At 40.6% G+C, this 21025-nt stretch overlaps 1 protein-coding gene across 1 annotated transcript in view; it reads left to right on the top strand.

Moving 5' to 3' along the window:
• Positions 1–6092: 6092 nt before the first annotated feature.
• The window catches only part of LOC309720171 (uncharacterized protein), a 90488-nt gene continuing 75555 nt past the window's right edge, over positions 6093–21025 (top strand). Inside the window, exon 1 of the mRNA XM_082556814.1 lies at positions 6093–7202. Coding sequence (XP_082412940.1) covers positions 7092–7202 — 111 coding nt within the window. The 5' untranslated portion in view covers positions 6093–7091. The remainder of the gene's footprint in view (positions 7203–21025) is intronic.

Below are 21025 nucleotides of genomic sequence, written 5' to 3'. Positions count from 1 at the left end.
TTATTCTGTTTTAAGAAGTAACTGAGCTGTTGAGAAACTGCTTTTTCAATGATCTTACTTAAAAACGGGAGATTTGAGATCGGCCTGTAGTTGTTCATTTGTGTCTTGTCAAGATTGTCCTTTTTCAGTATAGGTTTGATTACAGCAGTTTTTAGTGATTCTGGAAACACACCTGATAATAAAGAAAAGTTGACGATCTGTAACAGGTCTGACTCTAAAGTCTTTGAGACCTTTTTGAAAAAACTTGTTGGCAGGACATCTAAACAGCAGGAGGAGGAGTTCAGTTGACCTAAGATGTCCTCCAGGTCTTTGCTGTTAATAGGTTGAAACTGTTTCATGGTGTTTAAACAGTTTTTTGGTGGACACAGTACATATCCTGGATCTGCTGTTGATGTACCAATTGCTTGTCTAATTTTTTGGATTTTTTCAGTGAAGAATTTGGCAAAGTCATTGCAGGCCATGGTCGAATGAAGTTCAGCTGCCACTGACACAGGAGGGTTTGTTAGCCTGTCAACTGTAGAAAATAAGACCCGAGCATTATGGCTGTTTTTAGTGATGATGTCAGAGAAGTAGGACCTCCTTGCATTCCTCAGTTGTAAATTATAATTGTGAAGTTTCTCTTTATAAATGTCATAATGAACCTGGAGGTTTGTTTTTCTCCATCTGCGCTCAGCTTTCCTACACTCTCTTTTTTCATTTTTCACCAGTGTGGAGTTTCTCCATGGAGACTTTTTCCTTCCAGAGATAACCTTCACCTTAATGGGAGCAATAGTGTCCATTACATTTAACATGTTAGCATTGAAGCTATTGACGAGCTCATTGACTGACCCTCTGGGCAGGTCAGGTGTTAATGGGAAGACCTGGTTAAAAATTGCACTACTGTGTTCAGTTATACACCGTTTTGTGATCACTGTTGTTGATATATTTGTGTGGGCTGAGATTTTACTTTCAAAGAAAACACAGTAATGATCAGACAGGCCCACATCAGACACAGTAACCTTTGAAATGCTCAGGCCTTTGGAGATCAGTAGGTCAAGAGTGTGTCCTCTATTATGTGTGGCCTCTGTTACATGCTGAGTCAGCCCAAAGTTGCCCAGAGTGTTACTCAGGTCTTTAGTCCCTTTGTCCTGAGGGTTGTCCACATGAATGTTAAAATCCCCAACAATAATTACACAGTCAAAATCAACACAGATCACAGACAGCAGTTCACTGAGGTCATTAAAAAAGTCTGTGCAGTATTTGGGAGGCCTGTAAACATTAAGAAACACAACTTTGGATGGGGCCTTCAGCTGTAAAGCCACATATTCAAAAGACTGAAAACTTCCAGGAGATAGCTGCTTACATTGAAATGATTCATTAAATAAGACAGCAACCCCTCCTCCTCTCCTGCTCGCCCTGACCTCACTGATAAAACTGTAGTTAGGAGGGGTCGTCTCGATGAGAACAGCTCCACTGTTACTTTGGTCCAACCAAGTTTCAGTTAAAAACATAAAATCAAGGCTGTGCTCAGTGATTAAATCATTAATTAAAAATGTTTTCCCAGCTAGAGATCTAATGTTTAATAAAGCCAACTTAAGTGTTTTAGAGGTATTACTTGTCCCCTCGTGTTTGGGAGCAGTCTGTGGCACACAAGGTATGTTTACTATGTTTAAAGATCTTTTAGAGTGCAGCTCTCTGTGTTTTGACCAGGCCACATGTCTCCTGTCACCTAAAAGTACAGAAATTTTAAAACCTTCTAGTAAACAGGGTCCCAGCTTCTCCTGGGAAAAGTCATCACTGCCATAATCCTCACAGCCCGGACCCTTCACACATCACGCATCAGACTGCGGAGACAGGGCATGAAGAGGAACTAAGGGGGGCGAGGCTGGGCAATGTGACTTCGATTGCTCTGTTGAGGGTGGGGCTCGATGGCGAACCTTTGGCCGCTCTGGTGGGGGGTTTATGGGGGACAAAAAGGGATTGGGACGGGGGGTAGATCTGAGCCCAGCATTGACCCGCTCCATCATCACCTCAGTGAATTTCAGGTGTGGGGAGGAGGGAGAAAGGGAGGGGGAGGAGGGTGATGGCCTGTCAGGGCTTTGGGGGACTGGGGAAGGTCGTGGTCCCTTGTCCTGGTCGTTGGTGTTGTTGAGAGAGTTGGAGGCAAATAGGGACCCCTCTTCTTGCCTTAGATGTCTCTCCTTTCTGAGGCTCTTCCCGGGTGGGGGCAAATGGAGCTCCTCTTCAAGGTTTCTGCTGGGCTTTGTCTGTTCTTGGAGTTCTGTTTGTTCCTCTTTATGAGATAACTCCTCGTTTATCTCAGCCTTGGCACCAAGCACGGATGGATGACGTATGAAATAAAACAAGTTGGAGGTGAACAGTTTCACCCCTGACTTGTTAAAATTAAATCCATTTGCTTTGAACAGATGCCTGCGTTCCCAAAAAATATTAAAGTTGTCGATAAAGTGCACTGAGTGGTCAGCACATGCTGATATAAGCCATTTATTCAGTGTAAACAACTTGCTGAATCTCTCGTCTCCTCCTCTGACCGGCGGTACAGGTCCACTGATGAATACAGCTGCATTCAGAGAGTTTACAGTATTTAATATTCCAGTAAAGTCCCGTTTCAGAACCTCCGACTGTTGTTTGGACACATCGTTTGACCCTGTATGCAGAACAATGTTTGTCACAGTTGGATATTCATCTGCAATTTGAAGAATTCTCTCCTTCAGGTTGTTGACCATATCGTTAGGAAAGCAGAGGACTTTAGTGTTCTTACCGCACATCCTTTGTACATCCTTTACGGCAGAGTCACCCACAATCAGAGTTTCAGGCCTAGCCTTTAGCTTTCCCTGTGGCCTTTCACTTTTCAACAGATTTTCAGACCTTATTTCACTGCTTTTAGATGGATGGTTGTCCGATATAGATCCAGGGTCCTTTGATAGTGGAGCAAATCTGTTCTGCAGTTTCACATTCAGTTGTTTTGGAGGTTTGTTGTTAACCTTCCTATTCACGGTTGTCCAGTCCTGTTTCCTCCCGTATACAGGGGTAGAAGAGCTTCTCTGTCTCGTAGGAAGTGAAGGCCAGTCGGTTTCAGAGATTTCAGCTCGCTGTGCCCTGCCTGTGATACGTCCTCCCCCTTCCAGGAGACATGATTTATGTCTTGGTTTTGCACCAAGACAGTCTAAGGGGGGATTATCACTTGAGGATTTATAATAATGCACAGAGTCTACTTTCTTGGTCATGTTATCTGTGCTCCTTAGCTGTGTACTAGCTTGCTCATCGCCATTGTTTTGAATCAAAGGCAAGGTTGTTTCATTTCCACACAGTCCATTTACCTCCACGTTTACTTCTAAGCGATGAATTTTTGTCTCCAGTACTGCAATCTTCTGCAGGAGGCTGTGGTAGTCATCTGTGGAGAGGGAAGGCATCTTGTTGCTAGTTAGCCTAGCGGTTAGCACCTTTCCAGGCTATTGAGGCTGCTCGGTGCCCAGACGCTGTAATCAGGCTTCAGCTGTGTCTAGGCCACAGACACACGGAGCGCTGAGGACAAGGTAACCATAAAATGTTGCTGTTTCTGTTAAGAACACTCTAGTCCTAATGATCTACAAGTGTCCAGAAGTTATCGCAGGTAAGCTCACACGGAAAAAAGGGAAAAAATCAGCATAAAAATCAATAAAAATCAATATAAGAAGCAAAGCATTCAAGAGCAAAGAGATGAAGCGTCCACACTCACAAAGGGGAGGAGCTGAAGTATAATAATAATAATAATAATAATAATGCATTTTATTTGAGGGCGGCTTTCAGAAACCCATGGTCACCTTAGAAAGAACAAAATTAATAAAAGGAACAGTAGTCATAAAATACAAAAAATAAGTTAAAATTACAAAACAGAGCTTGACAACAGATAAAATCAGCACTAAAGTGAATAAACCAGTTTAAACAGATGTGTTTTGAGCTGTGACTTAAATACGGAAAGGGAGTCAATATTTCTTATGGTTGGAGGAAGAGAGTTTCAGAGCCGGGGAGCAGAGTGACTGAAAGCTCTGTTCCCCATAGTAATAAGGCATGAGGACAGAATGGTAAGACGAATAGCAGATGATGATCTGAGAGGGAGGGAAACAGTGGTGATATGGAGCAGGTCACACAAATATGAAGGAGCAGATTTATGGATACACTTGTATGTAAGAAGTAAGATTTTAAAATTTATCCTGGTTTATACCATATATATATAAACATACACACATATATACAGGGTGGGCCATTTATATGGATACACCGTAATAAAATGGGAATGGTTGGTGATATTAAAGTCCTGTTTGTGGCACATTAGTATATGGTGTGAAGATACGAGATGTGCAGCACCTGAAACTACGGATACTGGATGGCTGTGCTGGCATTTCTCCTGCGGTGTTGCTATCAGTGTGTGAAGAGTGGGAGAAGAGGGTTGCATTGACAATCCAACACAATGGGCAGCACATTGAACACATTTTATAAGTGGTCAGAAACTTGTAAATAACTCATGAAAGAATAAAGTTACATTGAAAGCAAGCACACCATTGTTTTTCTTGTGACATTACCAATAAGTTTGATGTGTCACATGGCCCTCTTCCTATTGAAAAAACAAAAGTTGTATCCAAGATGGGAGTTGCTTAAATTGTCAGCCTCAAAGCTGACATGATAATTTGTTATCTGCTGATTTAATGGTTATTTCACTTTTGGCATTGCTACATGTCATCAGATGTAACTGACATACCAATGTCTCTGGCAGACACATCACTCCTTGTCTCTTGTGAATGCCCACTCAACATGATGTACCTTTCATTTATTTTATTTTATTTTTTATAAATTTAAGCCTTAATTAACCCCTCTTAAGTTGTCATTAATGGAAAAATTAGCTTTCTGCTATAAATATCTGTATTAATGGGAATTAACTGTTTAACAAATTATTTAACTAACTGTTTAGGGCGAAAAATGGCAATCAATCTGGGAAAATACAAACCAAATATACTGTTACATGGACAAACGATATATCTGCTCATTACTGTATAAAAGACTTTGGTAAATGTACTTTTTCTTGGCTAACTGTATTCATAATGTCAAATAGCGAGGTGGTTGTTCAAGCGCTTTGGTTGAATGATGTAGAGAGTTAAGTCATGTTTGAACTAAACTCTTAATTAAACTGTGTCCAACTTTCCTTATAGTGGAATATAATCTGGGGATAAGGAATAATTTTACATCTTTTTTGGGTCATTGTCAAAAAGCTTTAATCAAACTTGTTTTATGTTTTATGTCTCATCCACCTAAGTTAAAATTGTGGCTCTATAACCGTTTAGGCAGGGGCTTGGTCCTGTGATCCGACTATAACTTGAAAAAAAAAACAGCAAGTGTGTGCACACACAAATAAAGTGACAAATCAAATAATCCATATCTGTTGAGCTTCCTATATAGAGGTGTCCTAGGGGCTGCAGAGAAAGATTGTGGTTTGTGAAGCAGTTATTAGTTCTGGCTGTGTTTTCTAAACCCAGCCATCCACCCCAGCCTCCAACATAAACGTGGTGACACCTGTGACATCTACAGATTCTTTATACTTGAATTTCTGCACATCATTTGGGAACTTAATTGTGTAGGTTTTCTTTTTTTCATAATGATTAAAATTCGCCATGGGAAGATGATTTTGCTCTGACATGCATGTTAAGAAAGACACTAAATCACTACATGGTTCAGTTTTACTATCAAGTTTTAATCCATCCAGTTAATTCAAAGGCATTATGGTTTAAAGAAATAACACATTCATTTGTTTCACTTTCCTTTAAGCTCTATTTCTCCGTCTTTCCTGTCTGTGCATTTCCTGCTTACCAGTAGGTGGAGCTTGTCTCCTTTGGCTTGAGAGAGCGTGAGAAGGAGGGAGAGAAGGAGATGATTAAAGAGAGAAGAAAGACAGCAAAAGGAGAGGCAGAGAGAGAGAGAGAGAGAGAGAGAGAGAGAGAGAGAGAGAGAGAGAGAGAGAGAGAGAGAGAGAGAGAGGGAGGGAGGGAGGGAGGGAGAGAAATGGGGAGGGAGGGAGTAGAGAGCAAGCGTCAGCACTCCATGTGTTAAAAGGGCAGATGGTAACCGCGGGTAACTGAGGAGCAAACCACTCTGCTGGCCACAGAGCAAGAGATCAGCGGAGAGAGGGAGATAGAGGGAGGGAGGAGAGTGAACACATGCAGCGCAGCAGAGGAGAGGAGCATCTGAGAGGAAGCTGCACGCTTGCTCTGACAGAAAGAGAAAGAGAGGGAGGAGAAGACTGAGTACTTCTTCTCCACACTAACAAGGAGGCAGAGAGCAAAAAGAGGGGCAAAGACAGAGACAGAGGAGATGCTGAGATAGTAACAGGAGGGGGAAAAAGTATCCCTCCCAGCCACTTACAGAGATACAGAGACAAAGAGGGAGGGAAAACAAAAGGGGCTAGAGAGATTGTGGAGTGAGGAGAACGGACGGGAGATAGTTAAAGGAACTGCAAGACTGATCAATAAGCGGCTGAGATTTCGGGAAGAAATTTAGACTCAGCGAGAAAAAGAGAGAGAGAGAGCGAGCGAGAGAGGGAGTCAATGACAGGGAAAGATTGATTAATGAAAGATCTGAGCAAAACATCTGGAGAGAAGGAGACTTAAAGAGAAATATTTAAGAGGAGACAGGGGCATCTAGCGGAAGGCAAATTTAGAAAAGAAAGGGAGAAGAATTAAAAAAACATTTAGAGAAGGACAGGAGGATAAGAGTGGAAAGAAAGGGGAGCAGAGGGTGAAATATTTAAGAAGAGACAGAAGCTGAGGGGAAATGAGCAGGAGAACGCAGAGTTAAAGAGTCACTGGCAAAAACTTAGAGAAGAGAGAGAATAAATCAGAGCAGCAGAGGGAAGGGAAACTGCGCTCATCCTTTCTTTTTTTTATTTCCTCTGTCCCTCCTCTTCTTGATAAAACCTAGGAGGGGAGATGAAGTGAGGAGAGAGTTGAGTAGTACAACATCAGAAGAAGGAGAAGAAGGAGTTTTCAAGGGTTTTTTGGCAAAGTCCAGATAGATCAAGAGAGTTATAGATAGATATTTAACTGCATGAAAGAGAAGTATATCCAATGGCGTGCTACTACATTGTGATCAGTTCCACCCACCTGCGTGACGGACAGCTGAGGAGCATCAAGGGGGTGTTCAGAGGACCAATAGGAACCAATGGCCAAAGAAACACGGTAAGACCAAACAGTTACTTCTTTTATAGATGCAGAGTTTGCAGAAAAGAAGGGAAAAAGGTCACATAAGTGTAACTGTGTTTGACGTCCAGACTATTGGAGTCTTTCTGGTATTTGAACTCGAGGCTTTTTGGTGGCGGGAGGTTAGTTAGATTCTGTCTACATTTAATTGGCATAAATCCAGTTTAATCCAGAGTTCAGATGTGTAGCTATTAGTGTTTTAACTTTCCTGCAACAAACACGTCCAGGAAATCATTACCTCTAAATTATCATTAGTTAAACCACTCCCACTCACTTGATTGTCAGCTCCTTAATCATAGTGTTTGTAGAGTTAATTAATTGCCACTTCCATTAGGTTAATTGACTCGGTATTGGAGGCAGAAAGATCCAGATGGGGGTGGGGAGGCTGGTGCGGGTCCCCGTCTGTTGCACTAAGAGCTTCTCTGGCTCAGAGTCCGTGCTTAAACATGCCCAGGATTAGATTTTTTTTCCCTTTTAACCTTTCAAGTGTTTACTGATTGAGTTCAGTTAAAAAGTCAGGTAGGTGTTCTCTCTTTACATTTGCATTTATCCTTAGTTTGACACGCCACTTCAGCGCTTTTACAACAGCACTCTGTTTCAAACACATGCACTTGGATCATTTTCACGCAGTTTTCTGCACATCTTGTAGTGTAAATTTCACCTTTATCTTCTTATCACAAGCCTCCTTATGTTAATGAAGTGGGGAGAATCTAAAAATAAAGTCAGATAACATTTAGAGACAAATTAAAAACCCCTCGCTGCATTTTATTAAAACCTGAATGAAAATTAGTTATTCAGAACGACTGTGGTGTCATGAAACTGTGTGGGATGCTTCGACCCGACCAGATGAGTCACACGCGTCTTGACTTTTTTTTTGGTTCTCTTAACTCAGACTAAACCTTGTACTTCATTCGTACTGACTGTTGCAGGCAAACATAATTACTGAGAGTCCTTGTAGAGATGCACCAAAGATTCCAACAGGCTTCAAAGAGACACATCACATGAGACGTCAAGAGGTTGTGTAAGGGCAGAACTACAGTAAGCTCATTAGGCATAAAACACTTGCTGCAAGGTTTAGAAGAAATAAAATTAGTCTGTCATTTTAAATCAATCAAAAGTTTCACGCTTAACCCTGGCATGGCAAAACATGGCTGATTTTATGTTCTATCAGCAAAAGCGCTGATGGGAGCTGTGCATTGGCCATTACAAATCAATTAAAAGCCAGCGTTCTGCTGATAAAGAAGTCATTTTAAATCTCTACTCCATCTCTATCATGTGATAGGACTGTTAGATCATATTTCACCTGTGTCAATACTTTTAATAACAGCCATTGATCATAAATGACGATGGCTTGTCATGGTGAAATGATAGGGTTATAAGTCTTCAGGAGAGCCCGGCTGGACAACAGAAAATCAACAATGCATTTGACTTAGCGTGCAATTAACTAGAGAGCACAACAGAGCCCACAGCAGCGGTGGAGCACTGTGCAGCCAAAGCACTGTGGATTGTGTTATTGTGTTTTTAATAAAAAAGCAACAATGCACAGCCTAAGTTGTTAAAATTAAAGTGGATTTAAGTCCATGCACAGTGCACCAGCATGTAATGAAGCATTAATATTAAAGCCCTTAATTAAATTTTTGTACCATCGCCTCCAAACACCCCCCCAACCACCCTTTTTTTTGTGTGTTTACGCTCTATATTAACTAGAGTGATATAAAGAAGTGATTTCTTATCAAACACTTTTATCAGCAATGCTATATCTTCCAAATTTCCTAAAAACAGAGTGAGGAAAAAACAACAGGAAAAACAAAGCCTGCGTGTTTATCTTTTGGGGATTTCTGCTTGCTGAATCTGTCAGTGTTTCTTAAGAACTCGACAAGTTATTTCTTAGTGTCCTAAAAAAACTGCGACTGTGTCTTGTGATTTCACCCTGCTGTGACTGAGGTTTGGTTAGGCTAGAAAAAGATCACAGGTTTTCAAAGTAAGGGGATTTTTGATGATACGGTGACGATAATAAACACTTGACTGACTTCAAGGATAATTATGGTCATGGTTAGGAGATACTAATGTTGTTTTTTAGGTCTGAATAGTGAGTGAAAGTGGAAAATCAATGACTGCAATATAGTATTACTCTTAAGAATACTTGTTCATTGGCTTGCTGGATCTCTGTGGGTTCACTGGATAGGCTCATCCAGGAAATTGGCCAGGAAACAGAGGAACAGAACAAAGGAAGAGAGAAATGTTATCTCTGTTAAATGCTGCGTATGTGTTGTTGTTAATTAAGTATCGTCTGAACCTTGACTCACTGTTGATGTTCGGTGAAATCCAACAAAAAGATCATCCAGCAAACATGACGTTTAGTTTGTTGTTTGTGGTTTCTCCGTGCTGTCTTTATCTCCAGTTTCCCCTCATAATCCAATCATTTGCGCTATTGCAGCCGCTCCTCCCTGCGCCTGGGCTCTTCCTGTTTGAAAGTGAGTTCTTCCTCCTCACTATTTCTAAGTTGTTGCCCATAAGGGCTCGTCATAGTTTTATGGTTTCTCTTCTAATATTGTAGTGTCTTTATCTTACAATATATAGTAGAGTAAAAGACAAATAATACATTAAACGAATTAAGCAACTAACCTTTGCTTAACCTCTTACTACTCATTAAAAAATAGCTGCTGTGACTTTAGTCCCTATTAACCTGGATGACTGAGAACCTTCACAGACCCAGAACCTTCCCTATTAACCTCTTTACGTCCAGGGGGTCTCTGGTGATCCATCTAAGGTTAGGGTTAGGTTTGGGTTTTATTTCTGGCTCATGCTAAATAGACCAATTTTTAGGAACTTCAAATTAAGTCTCAAACAGATTGACATCAAAGTTTGTCTGCTGTTTTTTTCATTTGGATCCTCCATGCAGACAAAAACTCTGGGCTCTAAACCCATAGTCTGGCAGCACAGTTTATAGAAATAGGATGTTTATTTTAAAAATATTACTACACTGTACTGAGAAGCAGTTTGAAATCTGGATATATCTATCTTAAAAATAAACAGATACTGTGCAGGTTATCGAAGTGGCATAAGTCATGTGATGGAGAAATATATTCTGTTTCCTTTGAATGTTATTTTCCTAACTTTTGGTTCTATATTGGTGTACTTCTTTCAGTCCACTAACTATTAAAGAAACTAACTTTCACTTCAGTTGTCATACTATCTCTTAATCAGTAATGCAGGAGTTCTGTTTGAGCTGTGCATTTTTGGTGAAATGTGTTGAATATTTGGATAGAACAGGACAAAGGATGAAATGTACTACAGTTGAACATACACTGTAATATCTGTTCACAGTGGGGAGATGGGGGGGCATGCCTGGTCTGAAAAAATGCTTAGCTGGGTGGTATGTGCCACATGAATGTCAGGACTAAGGGTTTCCCAGGAGAAGATTGTGTTGTAATGAGATGATCAATTTTATTCACTTCAGCTGTCAGCGGTTTTAATGTTTAATCATGTTGAAATGAAGTTCATATATTTATTTATATATATATATTCTTATATATATATTGTTAAGTTATCTTCTTGACAGGGCCTATTTCCAACTCTTTTCTAACTAACTTCATCACTGAAGCCACATTTCTCATTAAAGACTGTCATAAAAAGCAAAAAAAAAAAGATGATCACTTACTTCTAACACATTAATTATTGTGCTTCATTAAATAGATGACAAACTAATGAAGCTGTTATAGCACCTTCAACAAGTTAGAGCTTTCAGACTTGTTAAATGATATCCAACTAAGAAAACATAAGGTAAACTTTCCACTGCTAACAGAGTACCATAAATAAAATGTTCTTTAATTACCCACACAAGCAAACGGTGGCATTTCAGAGGCACGTATTCAACTCTGTTCGTCACGTAATCCAGGAATAGAAAGCTATATCAAGAGTTTTAATTGGCAAACAACCACACATGACTATCACCAGTCACCTTGGATCCTCATATACCCAAGCTAATTTTATCCTCAAGTTCTTTAGTACAGCCAGGTCTGATGAAATTGCATGAAATGATGAGGTTTTAAAAATTCAAATAACATGGCCTGTGCACAGAAAATGAGAGCGATATGTTTGCGCCAGCACAAAAGAATTGCATGAGAGAGACATGGGCAGAAATAGGCAGCAGAGTCTGACGCCAAAATAGTGTTGGGATCAGTAGGATGGATGACTTTCCTTCAACTCAAATGACTCAACTTGACTCCTCGTTTAGCAAACAATATTTTTAGCATTTTTTTTTGTAAAGCATGATCAAAAAGTTACCTTAAACAGTTTGAATTACTCAACATAACCTTTTCTCAGTGTTGGTCACACAAATTACATTACATTACAGTACAGTTATCCAGTTATCACCCATCTTTGGACACAATCTGATGACAGCTACACACCTGTAAAGTTTTAAGAGTGCATTTTGCATGGCTGAGTTGCTACTGTGGTGAAGACATCTGTCCACAGGCAGACAGACACATATTAGCATCTGCTAAAATGCCCAGTAGAGTAGGTGTCCTCACGTCTGGTGGGGAAAAATGGGCATGGCGTGGTAGTGCATTGGTAGTCTTTAGGTGCAACACAGACCTTTGTAAACCTACATATAGATGTTGTAGCTGTGTACTGTCACCAGAGAGAAGTGTCAGAAATATATCAAACAAGCAGCGATGTTGTCTACTTTATGTTTGTGCAGTTGTTGATCCGTCAGCTTAAAGAGAAGATGGAGGCCATAAAGAATGTTTTGTAGAGATGTGAGTGCTTCTCAGAGGGTTTTTTGATCTTTGATGTTTTTTTGTGCTTCTTCCTCTTAATGTTAAACTCTGTGGTCGTTTTTATTTCTGTTCAAGCCAACTTTTCAACTAAGCAGCATGCTAGTGTTATTGCCACTGGGCAACTACAAAGACACCATGGCAACATGCGAGTGTGTTTCCGTAGCTTCTGTATAGGTTTAATTTACATAGTGTATCTCCTTGCGTTGCCAGAGAGCTACAGAGATGTAGGAGCATACATCTTGAATGAGAGTACAGATCAAGACTTATCTCCCATTGTTTAAAAAAAGTTTGAATCCAGCCCTACAATGGCTTCCTTCTTTTGCCTTGCCACACCTCTTTCTTGAGAACTGGCTAGCGAGTAACATTTTGGATAAAGGTTGAGATGAGAGGATCTGTCCAGTAAATATTAGCATATATTAGCATGTTAGCATAGCTTAGGAGCGAAACAGCTAGCCTAGCTCTGTACCTCCAGGCTGACTATACCATGTTTTTATTTTATCCATGCTACATTACCAGCATGCATTTTTATCCACCCCGATCAGCAACTTCTTTTTGAAATGTTTTATTATTTTTTGGGCATGTTAAGCTTTTATTCATGAGGACAGTAGAGAGAGAAAGACTCCAAAGGATCAACATGTCTGAAATGGTTTAAAGAGCACTCAAATTCAGGACACCATACGGCAAGGTGGAACATGGGTTGCCTGCTGAACAAGGTGAGCTATAGCAGCATCCCTCTCTTCCTGTTTTTTCAATCATTATCGCCAGCAGATGGACTTTCTCAGATGTCATGAAAATGCAAGACTTTAATTTAATTTTTTCCAACCTCTTTCAGGACATCGTGCCCATGCTGGCTCAAAATTGAGGTTCAAAGTTCAATGCTGCGCATGGAAACAGCCGCTATGAAAACAATCTCACTATGAGGTCCATCTGGAGCTTTTAATCACATTTGACCTTTTGGTGAGATTATTTTCTCAAGTCAAACGAGTATTTAAAAATATTTTGAAACTGTGGTAAAATGTTCCAAAGCCCTAAAAAAATGATCATAGGCATATCAGGCATCTAACTTTATTGCATAAAAGTACCTTGATTACAGGCATCTATCATGTAAGAAACACCTGAAACTATTATGCAAAATTCAGACCTTGTGTAATGCTTATAATAAACAGCATTTTAGTCTTATTTCCTCAGATGTTTGACACCTTTGTGTCCGACAGGTGAGCGTTTCCCTGCTGCAGAGAGAAAACACATCTCACACTGCATGCTGATATCACCCACTTCGCTCCTCTTCAAAGGAAAACAAATCACTCTAACACCTTGAATCAAATGTTTTTCTGTACCTTAATTGCTTTAAGGTGCCAAAGATATTTGGGCCTGCCGCCTGTGTTTCGCTCTGTGTTACTATTCATGCTGTCCATGAAGGTCCTAAAGCAACATTTGAAATCATTCAACAGGTGTACATGTATATCGATTTTCTGTCCTTCATCACGCGTGTGTCTGCTTGTGTTTTAAATGTGTGCTTTTGCTGGCATGACAACGACACCACGGTGACATTAATTTATGATTGCCCAGCTGTCGGGGAATTTTTCACACCTTTCCCAATATCAGTGAGGCCGGCGTTATGTTGCTATAGAAACATTGATTCCCGGAAGTTAAGTAACGCTTCTTTTCTGCACCCCACTTGGCAAAAAGGTTGACATGAACTTCCTTTTGAGTCTTTGTTTATTTGTTTTGTCCGAAGTTGCCGCTGAGGATGTGACAGCGTTTTGCCCCGGAGCTCCAGCAGCATAGCTCCTTAACTCTGGACTGTTTTATTTTCTTCATCAGAAGTCTGCATTTAGTGCCGAGTGTTTTCAGTTAAAACCACAGGTGCTGCAGACTATCTTATAAAAGCAATAATGTCCTTGAGCCGCTGGGTTATTGAGCAGTATACTCATTTGGTGCTATCGGCTATTTCACATCAGGCCTAACAACACCCAGGACAATACTACGCCATAACCCACTGCCTCTCAGCTGTTAACGCTTTAAACCTGTGTGTTTTGTGTGTGCGCGCTATAAGATTTGAGCTAATTCTCCAACAACGTGGCTCCACGCTCCATAAATTATCACAGAGGAGGACGCTGCGTGCATGATTTGTGCGTGTGTGAGTGTGTGTGTGTGACTGCGTCCGTGCATGTGTGTGTTTAACCGTTCCAAGTTCATCTGGGTTTCAAAGGGTTACATGTGTCTGCGTGTGCAAGCATGATCTGTGTGAGTGCGTTCAGCTGTTGTGACTTGCATGGCATGAGTGTGTGTGATGGAGTGAGTTTGTGTATTCGGTAGTTGTGAGTACATGGTGTGCTTCATTGATGTGTGAAACATCAGCTATGACTGTGGAGCCATCTGCTCCAAAGGGAGAGATAGAGTGCAAGTGTGTGTGTGTGTGTGTGTGTGTGTGTGTGTGTGTGTGTGTGTGTGTGTGTGTGTGTGTGTGTGTGTGTGAGAGAGCGAACGTATTTTTGCTCTACATGCATGAGTGGGTTTATGTGACAGTGCAGTGTATGTACGAGTATGTGTGTGCACTACTGACTACTTGCCTGAACCAACAAGTTGCTGCTTTTTTGTGCATGTGGGACATCAAGAAGTTTCCAAGCTGATTCCCGCTCAGCTAAAGTATCTAATAATTATTTCAACTCCTCCTCAGGATGAAACTTTGTTTCTGTCTGCTTCTGTTAAAATTTACATGCCAGCTTTTTTGTTTTGCCTTAGATGCAGTCTGTCGTCTTGAAATTGCATTCCCGTGTAACTAAATTCTTTTCACATTTGGGCTGGATTATGTTCAGAGGCAACAATTAGATTCTTTTTGAATGAATGAATGATGCATCACATGTATGAACTGCATCGCTGCCAGCGGTTTCCATATGCGCAGTTTTTTTCATTTTGATTGAAATCGTTCCAACTGAAGATTTCCCAAGTGCTGACATGTGATATGGTTTTCATACACCTTCGTGTTTACATGCACACACTCATTTGATCTGAACGGTGTATGAGCGATAGGCTGTGCAGAAATTTAAATAAGCAAATTTCACCATTTAACAGAACATTTCACATTGTGAGATTGCAGTCTGTATGAATATAATTTCTCAGACACGTGGCTGGTATTTCAGAAGCAAAAGCAGACTCAGTCAATGCAGGCTTCACAGGTGCTAAAAAAAAGACGCAGACCTTGCATTTCTCAATTTTGAATTACATCTTCTGATTACGACATTGAATTAACTAAAGGAATTTGTCTTATTAAAAAGACACAAGTTGGAAAAAATGAAAAATTGATAAAAATGCAGCTTTGAACCACTAGTTTCTCAAGAGAGAAATAAGCAATTATTTAATATAGTGGCTTTTATTGATCAGGTGTGTGTAAAGTAGGAGCGAAATTTTGAGTTTACAGTTTTGCCAAGAATTACATGCTGTAAATTTTTTGATTAAGTAAAAACAGGTGAGTGTTTTGCAATGAAAAACCACTAAAGGGTAGTTATTCTTAGTTAGCGTATTGTCTGTCTTGTTAATGTTGGTTTATAATGGAGCACTGTAACAAAAAAATAATTTCCCCCAGGGATCAATAAAGTATTCTGATTCTGATTCTGATTACACAATGTACTAAAGCACAACAAGTGCACTGTTGCAGAGCAAGTTGTCTTCCTCCTGCTAAAAATAAAATGCAGCGTTTCACACAAAGTGGAAATCCATGCTTGGGGTGCGTAAATGTGCATCTCTTAAGAAGCAGCAACACCTGTGATTGCAGCATCCTTATTGTATAAAGATGATCCAACTTTGATGGTAGTGCACATAGAAAAAACACAAAAAAGTGAAAGAAGTTTCTATTTTCTTCTATTTTCTTAAAACATTTTGTTGTTAGTTTTCCATCTTTTGGTTTTAATATGTTTTAGCTTACAATCCAAGACACTCTGTGACAGATCAACTTTGGAAAGACATGATTTGCAAAGTCCACAAACTTTGAAATGTTCTATGAAATGTTGGTGAATCTAATCTCATCCCCATTAAATCCTTCCCTTCAAATAAAGCTGGAGCCTCTCTACATGTAGCCAACTGCAGAGATTCATGCATATATGGTGTTGTTCCATCCGCACACTGTAATTAAAGTAGGTTCCCACTGAACTATGAATGAATGAAGAGCACAATCTGCAGGAGCATGCTTTGTAGAAAGACAAAGGGAAACATCTGGAGAAATCCACTAAGATTTTAGAGGTAGTGGAAGAGATGTGGGTCTGGAGAGGGGGTCTCTCTGATAGCTGCTAGTTGTGGATCATATTTCTATTTATTGATTATTATAGATCTCAGATTCTGCAAACACTACTATACATTTATCCTTGCGTGCATTTGTACCATTATACTGGACTACAAAGTGGTTGCCACCCAAAGTCCTCCCATCTACCCAGATGACTATTACCAGCTGTTACCCGTTTAATTTAAACACACTGCTGCTCTTATTGTTGCCTGTACTGTCACAGCTATCACCTACACCCCCTAATGTCACTAGTTTGAGCCTCCCCCATCATGGATTAATTTTCATGTCTCTTATTGTTCTCAGCCAAGAATAATTGCTTTTATTTAGTTCTCGTCAGCAAAGGGATAGTATAAAGCAATTCTTGTATACAATCTTGCTAGAAAGTCCAGTAAGATGACACTTCAGAGTTTTTCACAACACAACTTCTAATTTGCATTTTACTTTTTGTTTTTTTATTAGCACTAGGTGTAGAGAAAAGAAGCTCAATCGACAGTTTTTTAATATCAAAATGTGTGCTAGGGTATGGTCACTCCGGCTCAAAGCAAAATTCAGATGACTTGAAACAGGTCATAGATGAAAAGGATCGGTTCAGTTTCAAGTTTCAGTTTGAAGAGAAGAGAAGTAGTATAGATGTGTTTTGTAGCCCAGGGTTGCTGCACTCCTTCCCCTTGGTTTTGGTTTAACTTTGTTGTATACCGATTACCATGTGTAGACCCACGCACCTGATTGGTGTCTACTTTTGAACCTTATCCCACCCTCCAATTCTTAAGTGCTTCACACTTCTACCTTCCACCATCCCTGATTTGACCGGTGCCCTTTTCCTGTGCCCCAACCACACTCCAGCTTACTGCAGCAGCTGGCTCAGAAAGGCTGCCAATTTGTCATTAGTGGTAGCTGTGATTTAGAAGGAGCAGCATGCACTGTTTCATTTCTCTGTGTTGCCAGCCTAAGAGGTTGGAGTTACTTGTTTTGTGGTACTTGGGTTAAAATTGAATGTACCTCAAAGGGCTTTCTGATTTGCTTGAAGAGCATGCACTTGCTTGTTTGTGGTTTGGACACTCAAGGCTAGGTTTGTAAAACACAAAAGTGGAAATAATAATTTGCCAACACTTCACGATTTACGTGAAATGTCGGCATTAGAGTGGCTTCCTCAAAAGAGGTGCCTGGCAAAGCTCATGTAGCATGAGGAACATCATGTGTAGGAATAATCAGCGGGGGGCCTGCAGAGCTTGATCTGCCGTCTGCGATGTTTGTGATATATTAATTACACGTGAAAGGCTTATTTTCACATAACTGTTATCAGGGTGAATTTCAGAGAAGAGGATTGCTTCACGTGTCAACCTGTATTGCTGAACTTTATTCTCCGCCTTCATTAAATGCTTCTGCGGAAGACGGCGAGTTCATTCTGCATGACTTGACCCGGTCACATTCCTTTCCATTGACCTTACAGGTTTTTGTAGTGTCAGTGCTTTTAATTTAGCCGATGTGGCCCTTTAAGAAGAAAAACACCCTGAGAGATTAATTTTTCATCCGAAGATGTTCTTAATGAGTTCTGGAGTGCTGAATGTTAAAGTATATATTTATGTAGCATGGCCGTTACTCGATTACCATGGAAACTGAGGTAGCATGTTGGAGGTGAGTGGGCGTCAACGCGACTTGGATGAACCCTGCAAATGTCGTGGGAGGGACGGAGAGAGAGAGATAAAGTGACAGAGGAAATGAAAGCAGATGGAGAAAAGTAAGAAAGAAACGCTGAAATGAGGTAATGTTTGGTTGCTATGAGAAGTTTGCACGTCCTGCTTTTCACTTCTTTCGCTTGTCTCTTCTCTTTTTTTTTTTTTTTAAAATGACATCAGAAACAGCAGTATGCGACATTACGTGATGGCAGAGCTTCAGTTCATCCTTTGTCATTTTTTTTTTTTTTTTAATAAATAGGACAGGGGGAATGAATGAGAGAGAGAGGGGGAGAGAAAGAAAGAAAACCCAAGGGGAGAAGAGACGGTGAGAAGGGGGGGGGAAGAGAGACAAAAAAAAAACAAAAAACTCCTGGGTCACCTGTATGGAGAAAAAACAAACAAACAAACAAACAAACAAACAGAGGAGACAGCAAACAACAAAGAGCAACATAATAATAGAGAAAACAAAGCACCATCACAATAAACTAGCTAGTCATAGATATCAGTATTTACTAAGTAATAAACGATATTGTGCAGCACGCAAGATAGACAGCGCACAGTGTGCTTTGAGGCAGCAGCCAAGAAAGCTTTAGTCCGCGTCTGTGAATACCCATGTGTGCATACCTGTGTGGATCAGCATGCTTGCATTCCAAAGGTTTCTCCATGTAATGATCTGCTAGGGAGTGTGGGGGGGCCACAGCCCCGTCCTCCAGGGTGTGAAGCGGGTATGGAGGAGATCAAAACTCCAGACATCCAGAGGCCCCCAGAACACAAGAGACCATGGAAGACCAACAGAGGGGCAGCCGCGCCACTGTTCCAGTAAGAGCTGAGGAGAGTCCCAGATGAGGGCTCACTCAGCAGCCGCGGAGCAGAAGCCAGGGGGGGTTGCTTGTCTCTTCTCATCTTTCAGTCCGTTCCCCTAGTCTGAAAAAAACATTTGCACACTCATATTTTTTTGTCTTCACTCGTGTTGTTTTTTCTCTCCCTTTCTTCATGTTTCCTCTCATTTTCTCCCCTTGTTTCAAAAACACTTTTCCTCTGAACTCATGCATAAATCCTTCAGTCATTCTTCAAAATATGCACATGCCCTAAAACTGCAAGTAGCCACCTTAACAGTACTCATTGCTGTAGGACTCCTTGTTGATTTTTAACATTTTGCCCGCATATCATGTGCACAAATTAAAATTTTTACAGAAACTTCAGTAAAAAAGTGACCAAGTCCCAGAGGTGTGGACTCTCCAAGGGCAAGTTGTTTATTTGAAGGCAGGCAGAGGCGTGGAAGTAAACAAATTCATAGGACTTACTGGTAAATTGGAAATTCCGTTAATAAACTCAGCTATTGGTGCTACTCCAGAAAGAGTTTCTTCTTTGGGTTGCCCCCCAAAACATTCCAGTGACGGTATGTCGTATGAAGACAAAGATAAAGATGTACTCATGCTTGGTGATCTGTATTGTGTCCAAGCACGTTTGAACCCCAAAGTCCAGTTAGTTTGTGTTACAGCTCCGAAATTCATGGCTGAAAGAAACAAAACGTACCAGATACAACAATGCTGCTGTTCTTCAACAAGCTTTTAATGATGTATAATACTTACAAAGAACAAATGGAAATAGAAAGAGATGGGAACCCTGGGTTAAACTAAGCAACGAGGAAGGAAACAACAAACCAGCCATGCTATGGCTTTGGCTTGTCTCGGGACGTGCTGGTAACTCCCAACTCAACGTATACTTAATAAACAAAGCTGTAAAAACAACCAAAGGATAAAGATGTTTTTGAAGAAAATTAGGGAGGAGGCAAGTTGCTCTCCACCATTCTCCACCTTCTCCAGGATTATATTCACACAACCAGTGTTCAGCAACCAATCAGAATAAATAAGAGAAGCGGGGGCATAGTTAGGGTGGACCTGGGCGACTCCCTCAGCTGCATTCATGAAGCTCAGCTGAAAATTGGTGTGTTGATTAAATAGTAGATCTATAAATCACACACAGGTCCAAAAATGGCCCCAATTAAGGCACAAAATCCATAAAATCATGAACCTTAACAACAAGCATCCCTTTATGTGAGATAGAGAGTAATGAAGATATGGAAACTGGGAGAAAAGGGATAAAGTAAAATATAGGGAGTGACCACTGAAGCAAATTCGAGCCTGGAACATTAATTACAGTGTCTGTGAGGGCCAGTGAGGGAGTGGCGATAGTCGTGTTTGGGTACGAGGCAACCAACCCTAGTGTGAGTACACCTTTAGATTCAAGCACCACTTTAGTTGAATGGGATAGGAATGTACTATTTATGCTACCATTTCTTCCTCCTCTTCTTAACTTGGACTCATCCTTTGCTCTTCCACATTCTCTCTTTTTTCCCTCCCTTGTTTGTAACCTGGCGGCTGGTTTTTCCTCAGCTGCTTCTGCCCTCACCTTTGATGCTTCTCTGCTCTCTCTTGTTTTTCCTGCATGTCTCTGCACTTTGCTTGCTCTCTTCTCTTTCGCTTTACTTTTCTCTTGGTTTTAACAGGGCTTTTTGGGTTTTGTCACCCTCTTATCTGTGTCCTCCCTCCGTCATTTATACTTATGTACTAATCTTACACCCTTTTTTCTCATTTCCTCCTCAACTCTGCTTTTCATTTCTCCACTACATCAATCTCCACCCACTTCTCCCTCATTTTGTTCTTCTTTTACTCCTTTTTCTTTTCTCACTCCTCAGCACTTTTTGATCTCTTGTTTAAACCCAATCTTTGCAAATTTGCCTTCTGCTCATCTTTTTACTCCTTATATTTACCCATGTTTAAGCTTGTTCTACCTGTTCCTCTCCTCTCCGATGAAGCATTTCCAACCTTGCTTTCAACTGATCTGTTTCTCCTCTCTGCTCACCTTTCATCATAATATGCCGCTTCTCTTATCTGCCTTTTCTCTCTTTCACCTGCTTCCTCTCTGCCTCTCCCATTGTTACCTTTACACTCCTTGTTTTCCTTTCTTCTCTGCCATCCTTTATTTCCCTACCCTCTTCTCCTTCAGATTCTCCTTCTTCCATCACTTCTCCTGCAATCTCTCCTCCATATCCCTTCCTCC

This window comes from Aulonocara stuartgranti, assembly GCF_965226115.1.
Source record: "Aulonocara stuartgranti genome assembly, chromosome: 13".
Lineage (NCBI taxonomy): Eukaryota > Metazoa > Chordata > Actinopteri > Cichliformes > Cichlidae > Aulonocara > Aulonocara stuartgranti.
This window is presented reverse-complemented; position numbering and strand designations above follow the sequence as displayed.